The following is a 13,015-nucleotide window of genomic DNA, read 5'->3' as shown; positions in this document are numbered from 1 at the left end:
GCCATTCCCTGGGAAATATCCCACCCTCTGACTCCACCACCTCAACCAAGCTTCACAATCATCATTGCGGTGTACAGTATTAAATTGTTTGTTTAAAACTTATACTGTGTGTGTGTGTGTGTGTGTGTGTGTGTGTGTAATGTCTTTTGTCTGGCAAAAAACATTTCCCTGGAACCTAAGCACCCCGATTTACATTAATTCTTATGGGGAAATTGGATTAGCTTAACATCGTTTTGTCTAAAGTAGCATTTTTCAGGAACATAATTACAATGTTAAGCAAGGAGTTACTGTACAGTAAAACACAAAATTTTCCAGTAAGTTCTTGGAATGTACCGAGAACAGTTTTTTGTTTCAAACAGTGGAGGAAGTAACCACAGGACAGCCATTTTAGACTTCATTCTGATCAGGAGAAAGGAATTGGTAGTGAATCTGAAGGTGAAAGGCAATTTGAAGGAAGGTGTAGGTCCTCCGCTTAGTGGGGCAGGAGAACTAATAACTGATGACATCAAGAGAAGTCTGAGGAATTTAATTCTATTTTGCTTCAGTCTTCAGTAAAAAGGTTAATGGTGACCAGATACTCAACACAATTAATATTAACAACAAGGAGGAAGGACCACAAGCCAAAATAGGGAAAGAACAGGATAAAGAATATTAAGATGTACTCAAGTCAGCAGGACTTGATGAAATTCATCCTAGGGTACTTAAGGAACGAGCTGGAACAATCTCAGGACCATTAGTGATTATCCAGGAGAACTCATGGAAGACAAAGAGGTCCCAGAGGATTGGCGAAAGGCAAACATAGTACTGTTTTCAAAAAGAGAACAAAGAGGACCCAGGGAATTATAGAACAGTCAACCTAAAGTCAATACCTGGAAAAATACTGGAATAAATTACTAAAAAATCAATTTGTAAGCACCTGAAGGTTACTAGGGTTATAAGACTGAGCCAGCATAGATTTGTCAAGAACAAATCTTTCCAAACCAACCTGATTTCCTTCCTTGAGAGGGTTACTGGCGTAGCGGATGCGGGCAGCAGTAAACATGATATATCTTGATTTTAATAGAACTTTTGACACAATCCTACATGACATTCTCATAACAAACTAGAGAAATGTGGCCTAGATGAAATTGCCATAAGATTGATGCACAACTGGTTGAAGGGACATACTCAAAGAATAGTTATCAATAATTCGCTGTCAAACTGGGAGGGTGTAATCTATAGTGGAGTCCCACAGGGGTCAGTCCTGGGTCCTGTACTGTTCAATATTTTCAACAGTGACTTGGATAATGAAGTGGAGATTATGCTTATAAAGTTTGCAGATGACACCAAGATGGAAGTTGTTGCAGGCACGTTGGAGGACAGGATTATAATTTAAAATGACCATGACAATTTAGAGCTTTGGTTTGAACTCAACAAGATGAAATTCAATGAAGTTAAGTGTTAAATACTTCACTTAGGAAGGACAAATCAAATCATAACTACAAAATGGAGAATAACTGACTAGGTGGTAGTACTGCTGCAAAGGATCCTGGGCGTTCACAGATTGAATGCGAGTTAAGAATGTGATGCAGTTGTGGAAAAGGCTAATATCATTCTGGGGTGTCGGATGTAAGACATGGGAGTATAATTGTCCCACTCTACTCAACTTGTAGAAACCCCAATCCCCCACCCCATTGTACTAGGCTTTCTTCCTCTCCTAGAAGTCAAGTCTATCCTAAAGACCCACTTCTGTGAGGCCTCCAAATGGAAAAATTGTGGAAAGGGGGAATAAAAACAGTTAACTAAAGAATTCCTTTGTCTGGGTCTCCTAGTGCGTCCTTCCTGTCCTGTGGATTGTGCACTCTTTGTGGCAGGGACAGGATGGACCTGAGGCTAGTATTCTGAACAGAACTAAGCACCTTGTTAGCTCTAACAGTTAAGAAACACATGCAGAAATCTTCCAGGTGAAGTCCAGGTTACAGGTGTTACAGCGGCTGGAGGGTGTGTTACCATTCAAAAGCATTACAGCTTCTCACAAACAAATTAGAAATCCAAGGAGTATAAAAATATATAAAATAATAACACACAGTCTGCAGAAGGTGGCTTGGGAGCTTCTGGGCTCTGTCTCGTAATACAAGAACAAGGGGATATTCAATGACATTTAAAAAGTCGGAGATTGAAGACTGATGAAAAGAAATACTTTTTCACACAATGTGTAGATAAACTGTAGAATTCACTGGCACAAGAAGGTTTTGAGGCCAAGAACTTAGTAAGATTCAGAATTGTTATTATTAATGATGCCAAAAAGAGTATTGGAAAGGAAATAAAACATCAGGCTACAGGGCTTAAACCAATCTCTAAATATTAGGATGAGACCTTCTTGGGAGGAAATTACCTCACATCTTCCCACTGCAGCATCTCATGCACCTTCCTCTGAAGCATCAGACACAGGTCACTGCTGGAGGCAGGACATAGGACTAGATGGACCACAGGTCTGATCTAGCCTGGTAATGCCTGTGTTCCTGTGGATTTCAGTTACTTTCCTTAAGCCAAGCACCCAAACTAGCTTAAATCTGACCCCATTGAGAGAACTCAGAAAGTGAGCCTTCCTGCTGCTGTACCTCATTGATCTGTAACAAATAGCTTCATTTTGGCAGTGGCCACAAAAACTAGATTGTTGTTATTCTGTAGTGGTTGGGTTGCTTTACAGTCAAGCATAGTATACATACAAGAATTTTACAAAGTCCTGATTAGCAAGCTTTTAGCAAATTGGCTATTAGCACAGAGCAAGCTGAAGGCATTCATTGACTTCTCTTCATTAAGGGGTTCAGGGTCCTGAGTCATTGAGAAGGTACTTAGCACCTCATAGTGCTAATCCCAAGATTCCACATGCCAGCCAGTTATCCAAGTTATGAGACGTACAACATAGGCAAATTTCCTATGCCCAGATCACAAAGTTAGGGCTTGTCTACATGCTCTCTGGAGGTGCTTGCCAGAAGCTAGGAATGGGCCACATGGGAAGGATCATTTGATGATTATTTGTTCTGTTCATTCCCTCTGAAGCTTCTGGCATTAGTCACTGTTGGCAGACAGGATACTGGGCTAGATGGACCTTTGGTCTGACCCATTATGGCTCTTCTTATGTTCTAAAGCAGTGGTTCTCAAACTTTTGTACTGGTGACCCCTTTCACACAGCAAGCCTCTGACTCCCCCCTTATAAATTAAAAAACACATTTTTTTATATTTAACACTCTTATAAATGCTGGAGGCGAAGCAGGATTTGCGGGTGGAGGCTGATGGGCCATGACCTGCCATGTAATAATCTTGCAGCCCCCTGAGGGGTTGCAATCCCTAGTTAGAGAACCCCTGTTCTAAAGTGTGCTAACATGTTGTGTAATAACTAGTCCACATAGACCAGTGGTTCTCAGCTGGGGGTCTGGAGCAGTGCAGGGCTAAAGCTGGCAGCCCCCTCTATCCCAGCCGGGAAAGGCATGGGTCTAAAGGCAGCACCCCTCCCCCCATCAAGTCCCCGAAGCCGGGAGCAGTGTGGTGCTGAAGTCGGCAAACCTCCCTGCCCCCCGCAAGCCAGGAGCAGTGGGGGGCTGAAGCTGGGAGCCCCTGCACCCCCTGCCCCGAAGCTGGGAGCAGCGCTGGGAGCCCCTGCTCCTGCGGGGCCCTGACATTTTTATAGCATGTTGACGAGCGGGCCTCGGTAAGAAAAAGGTTGAGAACCCCTGATATAGACCATGATGGTGCATGTTAAAGGTTCCCGAGTGCGCTTCTATGTTAAAGCACACTAGGGAACCATTAGTGCGCACCAGCAGGGTCTACATGGATCAATTAATATACAACAATTTAGCACACTTTAGAAATCACCCCTTCCCTTCCCCTCCTGCTCCCCCCCCCCCCATGTAGCACATTATCCCATGGGTAGAAAAGCCCTTAGAACAAAGGTCAGTTTGGTGACAGATCATCTCACGTTGTATCAGAGGCATCTCTGTATGAGAAAGGATTATGAAACCAATGAGCTATGGAGTAGTTTTTCTGTGCTCTTCAAAAAGGAAGGTGGCAGAGTGGCATCTCTTCAGAAAAAGAGTTATGTTTAGTTAGTTATATGGATCTTTAGTTGGAGAAGTGCAACCATAATTTTGAAATTCTTGTGCGTCTAAGAGATTGTCTACCTGGGGACGCTCATGAGAGTTAATCTGAATTAATTTTTAAAGTGGATTAGTTAAACTGCATTAAATCTCTTTGTGGATGCTCTTATTCAGAATTAAAGTAGAAGTGAATCTAAACTAATTGATTTCTAAGAGAAATCAAATTAAATCCATTTTAAGAGTGTCCACACAGGGGTTTATGAGATTTAATAAATGCACTTTAAATTCGTACCTTTTTGTTAATTTGGATTAATTTCCTTGAGTGTACCCATGTATACAAGCCCTAACATGCTTGAAAGGTAATATTGACTGAGTTAGGGGAATACTATGAACTACTTCTGTTTCTTTCCTGCATTGTGGTTTGTCATCTTTGCTACAAAGTTGCAGAAAAGCATTAGCTCTCCTGAACTCTGGAGAACACATCTCTCAATTAATAGTATCCAGTTCACTTCCCATTCTATAGAAAAATTTTATCTTTGCACCCAATGTAACCTACCAATTTTGAGGATGGTATCACTTTTCTTGTGGATTTCAGAGTGGGGCCTGAAATTGCAGCTAAGTGTCCCTTATAAACCCAATTTGAACAATGGAGTGACTGCTCTCTCTCTCTAATAATGTTGGATGCAGCAGGGTTAGAAAGTGTTTTTAAAATGTTCTTAATTCTGTGGTCATGCAGTCGCCTCTGCCTAAGACTCTCCTAGAAATGCACACTGCTGACTTGCTGAAGATTGCAGACTTCTCTGTAAGCTGCTGGGTGAAGAGAATAGAAACTCCAGTAGTTCCTGTCTTTGGTTTTACTGGAGCCTGTGTTGTTGGCTCTTAGTCCTTTCTGCCCCCCCTCCACATTCCTGGGAGTTTTATTTACCTTCCAAACCTGTAGAGGGTCTGCTTTGCATAAGTATGAATGTGGTCTTTGCTGCAGGACATCATTCCCTAGGGTGCTGCTCATTGATTAGAGAGCTGGCTGGGAGCAGTGCCATCTGGTGACAAAAGAGCTGCAGCTGTCAGAGAGCCTGTGCACTGAAAGAGAGAAGTTTGTAAGCTGATCACATTTATCTCGGCCAGTCCAGGTATTTGCCTGCTATATGGCACATCATTTTGCTGGGATTCTTGGCCAACCACGTACAAGTATTGTTCCCATTTCCCTATAGCACAGATGTGGGCAAACTATGGCCTGCGGGCCACATCCGGCCCAGCACTTGAGCTCCCAGCCAGGGAGGCTAGCCTCCGGCCCCTCCCCTGTTGTCCCCCCTCCCCTGCAGCTACGCCGCCGCATGGGCAGCGCTCTGGGCGGCGGGGCTGCGCGCTCCTGCAGGGCAGCGCGGTAGTGTCTGTCTCTGGCCGAGCGGCGCAGCTGCCAGACATGCTGCTCTGAGCGCCATGGTAAGGGAGCGGGGGGGTTGGATAAGGGGCAGGGGGTCCTGGGGGTCAGTCAGGGGACAGGGAGCAGAGGGCGGTTGGATGGGGCGGAGGTTCTGGTGGGGGGGCGGTCAGGGGACGAGGAACAGGGGCAGGTTGGATAAGCGTGGGAGTCCCAGGGGGCCTGTCGGGAGTGGGGTAGTCAGGGGAGGGGGGCTGGATAAGGGGTAGGATCCCAGGGGGCTGGATAGGGGGTAGGATCCCGGGGAGCAGGGGTGTGGATAGGGGTTGGGGCAGTCGGGACAGGGAGCAGGAGGGGTTGGATAGGGAGTGGAGTCCCAGGGGAGCGGTTAGGGTCGGGGGGGTCTCGGGAGGGGTGGTCAGGGGCAGGGGGGGTTGGATAGGGGGTGGAGTCCCAGGGGAGTGGGGGGGTCGGGTTCTGAGGGGGGCAGTTGGGTCAGGAAGTGGGAGGGGTCGGATAGGGGGCGGGGGCCAGGCTGTTTGGGGAGGCACAGTCTTCCCTATCTGGCCCTCCATACAGTTTTGTAACCCTGATGTGGCCCTCGGGCCAAAAAGTTTGCCCACCCCTGCTGTAGCAGCTGAGTTCAGAGCTGTTTTGGGAGCAGTCAGTTTGAACTGTAAGCTGTCTTCACTGCAGTTGTGTTTCATTCCATTCAAACCAGTCTCCAGAAATTTTCCTTAAGCATTTTGCAGTAAGTTTGGCAGAGGTTCGATAATGGCCAATTACATTCAGAGAGCAGGGATCTATTTTTTAAGGTATAGGAATTTGGGAATGATGTGCTATGCTATAAATAGGAGTGGATCAGAGGAGCTCAGAGCTCTGTTCAGGGGTCTGGAATGAACAGAACCTGAACCAGATGCAGAAAACTTTTCTTTCTGGCCTGGGGGCAGGGACGTTCTTGTCAGATTCCTGAGGTTTTGCCATTCACTGTTTGTTTTTTCTGGCTGTACAAACCTTGCTATTGAGACCCTACCTGGCATCCAATTCACTTCACATCTTTAAGGTGACTGACTGGGCTGCCATCTTTAATCAGATGAAAGGCGTCACTTTTCTGTGTCAAAAGGGGGAGCTGGGTGGACACAGAGGAAACACCTCACCAGTTACCAAGACATATACTTGAGCCAATGTCTTGCATGCTCTTGAAGATATTTTGATCATCCATTGGAAATAAACACTGATCTAAAAAAAATAATTGTGCATTGTCGGCATTAATTATGACATTTTGTTTTGCTAGTTAAGAAGAAGCCTACGTGGTGAGGAAGTAGCTAGCTGGGGGGGGAGGGGGGTGTAAGTAGCAGACACCAAAGGGGCTGGATTTCAGTGAGATCCCTGCTCGTGCTGTTCAGTTCCACTCAGATTAATTCTTTTGACATTTGGGGGCCTGGACCTCGACTCTAGACAAGATGTGCTCAGAGCATGTGAAATCAGACCCTGTTTTGCTTCTGATTTTGCAAGGATTGTAGTGCTTTGTGCTCGGTGATGGTAGATGACTCAAACCCCTCCTTTGGACGAAAACCTCATTTTACTGTGGCACTAAATCTAGTTACACATCATGTGCCATCGTGCATAATCAGAGGGACTCAGAGACATCTGTTGGAGTGACTTCACTTAACCCTTTGTAATGCAGCTGGTGATGCTGTGCTGTGGGAAGCTTGCGTTTGAAAAGTGACACCAAGCCCATTTTCTCACCGTTCTGAGGTGATTAGCTTGTGCTTCATTTCTGTGGAAGGTATGAAGGGAACCGAGTTCAAATGCAGCAACTTAAAAGGGAAACCCAATGTGGGAAGGGTTCAGGGAAGCTCTTGCAAAGCAGGAAGTAAGAACTGGTGTATTCGCAGTGGATTGGACCCCTATGTTATGGTTTCGCAGTGGATTGGACCCCTGTGTTATGGGTTGGCCATTTCTGAGTTGTGATTTTTGCCATACTGCCACAGAATTGTCCAAAGGAGCAGCAGGGAAAACTAAAGCTGAATCAAAGCAAACCAGAGCCCATTCTTACTGCTAATGTCCAAGGATCTCCTGTCTGAGAGAGAGACATCAAGGATGGCAAGAAGTGAGTTATTTATTGTGTTAAATGGGAATGTAAATTCAGACTGAAATGAATGAAAATAACTAACAATAGACCAACAAACTTCATTCTACCAGATGCCAGTGTTAAAAGCCTGGGCTACATGGCAGGTAATAGTCAGTGTAATAGCCAATTCCTGGCCCACCCAACACAAATGGCAGCCTCTGTGGGGGAAGCCAGGATGAGAGTGCTTTGACATACATTCATACCCAGTTCTCCAGCCTGGATGCCAGCATACAACCAGCATACTCGGCTGTTGAGTTTTGCAAAGGGTAGCAATGGGCTAGTGAAGGTGACAAAGAGAATAAAGAAGAGCTGGTTCACGGTAACACCCACAATGAGGATGGATGGTCTTGTGGTCAAGGTACTGAACTGGCTGAGGCTTGGGAGATCTGGGTTCAGTTCACTGCCCTGCCACAGACTCCCTGTGGGACCTTGGGGATTAGCCTTCCTTTCTCCCACACTTGGTCTGATCTCTTTAGGGACAGGGACTGTTCTTCACTAAGTGTCTGTACAGCACCTACCATGGTGGGGCCTCTTGGTTGGGGTCAGTAGGCACTGCTGTGATAAAAGTATTCTATTATGAGGGTACAGAAATCAGTTGGTTTTCTTAGTGCTTTTTTGTGTCTACTCTGCATTCTGCTAACATCTGGTTTGAAGCCACTGGACAGTCGTTTCTGCACCTTAGAACTGTGCATTTTCCTGATTCCCATGTCCTGGCCTGGGGAAGGGGAACCATCCACTGGGGAAAAATCCACTCTTTCATTTTATTAGCTAAATGTCCCCGATGGTAGTGGTGTCTGATTTTGGAAATTTACTGCGACGCTCTGTGTCCTTTCTGCTGCGGAAATGCACGTGCCCTGGTACATCAGGTTCTATCGTTGTATTCCCTGCAGGATACTGGCATTGGAATGACCCAGGAGGAGCTTGTTTCTAATCTTGGCACCATTGCTCGATCTGGCTCGAAGGTAAGAGAGATGCCTCCTTCATGTTGTGTCCTCGTGGCATTTTCATTCCCCTAAGGCTCCTCGAGCCTGCATCTCCTTAGGCCCTATCGTGAAGGGAACCCCTGTTGGGAGTGAAACCAGCCCAAGGCTCCATTGTCATTCCTGACCCATGAAATGTGTGGTCATTGGTACTAGGACAACACTAAAGAACCATTTTCCTCTCATTGGGGAAGCAGGGTCCCATTAGCTGGGGGATCCCTTATGTGTCCTCTGTTCTGTAGATCCAGGCTCTTTATATAGACATGGTGCACTTGGCTGTGCCGCTTTGTAAAAGCAAACTTCTTTCCCCCAAGGCATCGTGATCCAGATCGACAAGCTCTCTACCTTCATGTTCTCTAAGTGCTGTCTGGCCTGCAAGTTGCAACACAGTTACTGGTGGGCCGGGGTGGACACAGCTGTTTGCTGGGGCATATATTTGCTGGGTTTTTGCATCTTTGAAATCTCTCTTCACTTCCTGCAACTGAGCAATCACACCCCATTCTCTTTCCTCTCTCCCACCCGTTGCAGCGGGTACTGCCCTAGGCAACGCTTTCCTGTTCCAAAGCTGCAGTCTCTGCTCCCCCCTTACTATGTTGCTCTGTAGGAGCAAGTCACTGGAGCTCCTTCTACTTGTGCTGTCCTCAGGAGGGTGAGCTCAGCCCCCCAGAGCACTGACTGCTGCAAAGCAGTTGAAGGGGAGGGGTCCCCTTGGAAAGTGGGTGCCAGGCTCACACTCAGCAAACAGCAACAGGCTGAGTCAGGGAGTGTGGGGAGAGCAGCTGTGGGGGAGGAGTCTGCAGCCTCCCAGCTGTAGCCAAGGGTCAGTGGACCTGCAGTCCAGTATACCTGCTACTCTTTGTCCCAACAGGCATTTCTGGATGCGCTGCAGAACCAGGCGGAGGCCAGTAGTAAGATCATTGGCCAGTTTGGAGTGGGATTCTACTCTGCCTTCATGGTGGCTAATAAAGTGGAGGTGTACTCACAATCTGCAGAGTCCGGGAGCCCTGGCTACCACTGGTCTTCAGATGGGTAAGAGTCTGCAAAACTGGAATTATTGGAGGCCAGTGTATTAGAGAGAACGAGCGAGTGTTGTGACATTGTCTGTAGCTCCACCTGCATGGGGATTGGAAGCTGTGCAGGAGGCGCAAGGTGAGGCAGGGCACTGGTCTTTTGCAGCTAGACACCTCGGTTAAAATCCTACTTAGGTTACAAGTGAAAGTCTTCATTACAAAACCACTCCCCCATGTAACTCAGCAGCCTGGCTGTGCTGGGACAGAGCTTGGGTTTGAATAGCCAAGGCTGCTATAAGGCAAGAGAATGGTGCATTAGGAGAGCTGTATGGTGCCCTTCACCGCAGCCGAAGCTGTCAGCTCCTTGCTGCTACGGGCTTGTTAAACAAGAAAACCACACGTGAATTCAGTCCTGCTAAGTGTGCCAGATTGACAGCCTTAGAGACTGACTGCAGTCTGCCCACATGGCACAGACAGTACAAGCTTTCCCCTCTCCACCCCACCAGTGGGCCTCAGTCCTGCCTTGAGGGGATACTGCAGGGATGAGAAGGAAATCCAATCTGTCTGGGCTAGTCATTTTGCTGAGAATGCCAACAAGGAGACCTGTTGTGGTATGGGTTATAATATGGGCAAATGTCTTCTGTGAGCTAGACTTCCATATAGATCACCCACTCATTTAACACAGGCCACAGAATGTCCATCAGATGGCAGAAGCTTTGAGTTACTGCAGACTTGGACTAGAGCCCTAGATGTGAAAAGCTCCACCTCCTATTAAAAGCCCGTGGGAAGAAAGAATTTGCCAAGTTTATAAATCCCTGAAAACAGTTTTACAATTGAAACTTCGGATCCTGTTGTGTTCCAGAAAATAATCCGCTTTATTGTGCTAAATGTTACAGTCCTCCTGCTTGTAGCCTGTCAGGATCACTGAAGGATCACCTGCCATTCCTGCACCTTTCACAAAGTGTGTTTTCTACCCTTGAATTGGTGCTGCTCCCTGGAGCATTTGACCCTCAGACAGATGGAGCAGTCACTCGGAACTAGAAAGAATGGAGATGACCATTGGTAGGAAAGGGGACCCTGTAACTCAGTGCAGAAGCCCTTCATTAGAGGGTGTCGCTGCAGGCTAGTGGAAATAATCATAGACTGGGGCACACTTGCTGGACCAACAAAGAGCCATGCAGTCTGCTTGTCTGGAGCCTGGAGGGCTGCAAGTATCTGTATAAAATGGAGAAGATTTCAGTTGCTTCCATGGAGGTTTAGCCCAGGCTGATGACATCACCCAGTGTGCAATGCTATTGTCAGTAAAGGCTGCTGATATTATGAAGCATTGTCTGCTGGGACCTGTAGTCTCCGCAGGCTACATCACCATATTATATATCTGTGTGACAACATGTAAAACTCCACAGTGCCTGACTTCCACAGTGCCTGACTTCCATTGACTTCAATGGCAGCTGGGTGCTGTAGTGTCATTTGTGCTTTGAAAATCATCCCCTTGGTTAATGAAATGTTCCCTTTTCATTTTCCCTTGTTAATAAACATCCCCCAAGGAAAAGGTTTCTATGTGATGCTGTGTTTCTAATCCTAGCTCGGGAATGTTTGAGATCGCCGAAGCCTCTGGCGTCAGACCTGGGACCAAAATAATTATCCATCTCAAAGAGGAGTGCAAAGAGTTTGCGAATGAGGACCGCGTCAAAGGTGAGCAGGGAGTGGAAATGAAATGGTATTCTTTGGACTCCTATAGCCCCTTCCCCCTGAGGATTGCTGTCCCCATCTCACAGAGGCCTGGAGAGGTGGTGACGTGGTGGCAGAGCTTAGATTAGACCCCAGTGTCCTGACTCCTAGTCTTCTGCACTGCACTCCAGCCTTTGATGCTTACACTTGTAAGTTGCCTGTTGGTTGATGCTGTCCCCCCCCCGAGGGTCAACATTTCATTGCCAGAGCTCCGTGGCTCTTCCCACTTTACACTCCTGCCCTTGTGGGGCTCCATATCAATGCTGTTGCTCTTGTGAAGATCGACTGGGCTTCTGGAGCCCTGTGGATGGGTGTAAGGGTTGCAGTGATGGGGGTGAGGCACTGTGGGCTTGTCCCCTCTGTAGCTCTTCTACCACTATGCTTTCTCTTCCTTTGAGCAGTCCCAGGCAAACCCTAATCCTCTCAGGTTATCCTGGAGCTGTGGAAAGCTCCATGACTGGTATTAGAAACTCGGAAGTTATCTCTTACTTGGGTGTTGTTACTATGGGGTGGTTAATGTTTGTAAAGTGCTCTGAGATCCTCTGCTGAAGGGGCCTGGGAAGGGCAGAGGATGATGAGATTCTAAGGGTGATCTTGGGCAGATGGAATGTGTGCAGAGAATATCTGTCCTTTGCTCACCACAGGTGCTGCTCACCAAAGTAGAATATGGCTCCTATTTATATAATCCAGGAGCAGCTTGCCAGCCCCAAAGGCCATTACTCCATCTCCTTCTGCCTCTGTTCTAATCCAGGAATATACAGGGTGCTGCCAGTTTAACTCATTGACTTCTCCCAAAGAAATGGGAAAATCTGATTGAATTGTCATGCCTGCTTTTTCTATAGACATGTCTGGGAGTTTAGACCCCCTAGTCTTTTAACCCTGGCTTAATCCCTTATATTTCACAGGGTAAGGGAAAAACTGTTAAAAGAAACATTGAGATTTCAAAATGTAGTTAGCAAATGAGAAGGTTATGGCAGGCTGCTAACCTTAACTTTTCCCACTTCTGCATAGGCATTGCAATGCAGTGTCTAATTACATGATCCGCTGCTATTTCCACAGACACCTGTCTGTTTTGTGTGCACAGTGGATGGTGTATTGTTTAAAATGTTTTACCACAGATGCACATGTGTGAATTTCATTTTAAAATGGTTCTAACATGGCCAAATGTAAACCAGTTTTTCCTGGGATCCTGAAAGTCACCTTTCCTCCCTAGGAACCATATTCCTGCCAGTTTCCAGCTCTCTACTTCACACTGCATAGGTGTTAGAGCTTGGGGAAGGGTGAGGGTTAAAGCAAGGATACCATATCTAATGGGAAAGTGTCCCTCTCTGGATCTCAAATAGCTGAATAATTTTTGCTCAAACTTTTCAAAGAAACTCATTTACCTCTGGGCAGAAACCAAGCCTCTTAAATTCCATCCTGACAAGGGAAAGATTCAGGAGGTTGTGAGCCACCGTAAAAGCTGGGTAACCATGGAGACACTTGAACCCCCACCCTTTAACTGTAGTGTCCCTATGTTCGCCTCGCCCCATAATGTTTTGAGATCCTATGCTGAGAAGTGCTGGTCACTACAGAATCGGCTGTGCCATACCAAAGTTGTAACTGTGGAAGCAAGAGAGAGAAAAGTCCTTTAACGTCATCCTCTCCTCTCCCTGGGGCCAGTGCAGGATTATTTGCTAGAGGTTTTTTCTGAGTCTAGTTTT

At 46.6% G+C, this 13,015-nt stretch overlaps 1 protein-coding gene across 1 annotated transcript in view; it reads left to right on the top strand.

The window, feature by feature from the left end:
- TRAP1 (TNF receptor associated protein 1) overlaps positions 1 to 13,015 on the top strand; it is a 71,682-nt gene that overhangs the window by 28,388 nt on the left and 30,279 nt on the right. Inside the window, exons 5-7 of the mRNA XM_038419831.2 lie at positions 8,482 to 8,553; positions 9,440 to 9,600; positions 11,167 to 11,276. Of these exons, the coding sequence (XP_038275759.1) occupies positions 8,482 to 8,553; positions 9,440 to 9,600; positions 11,167 to 11,276 (343 nt within the window). The remainder of the gene's footprint in view (positions 1 to 8,481; positions 8,554 to 9,439; positions 9,601 to 11,166; positions 11,277 to 13,015) is intronic.

Source organism: Dermochelys coriacea, chromosome 10, assembly GCF_009764565.3.
Source record: "Dermochelys coriacea isolate rDerCor1 chromosome 10, rDerCor1.pri.v4, whole genome shotgun sequence".
NCBI lineage: Eukaryota > Metazoa > Chordata > Testudines > Dermochelyidae > Dermochelys > Dermochelys coriacea.
Note: the sequence above shows the minus strand (reverse complement) of the source record. Positions and strands in the feature narration are given on the sequence as shown.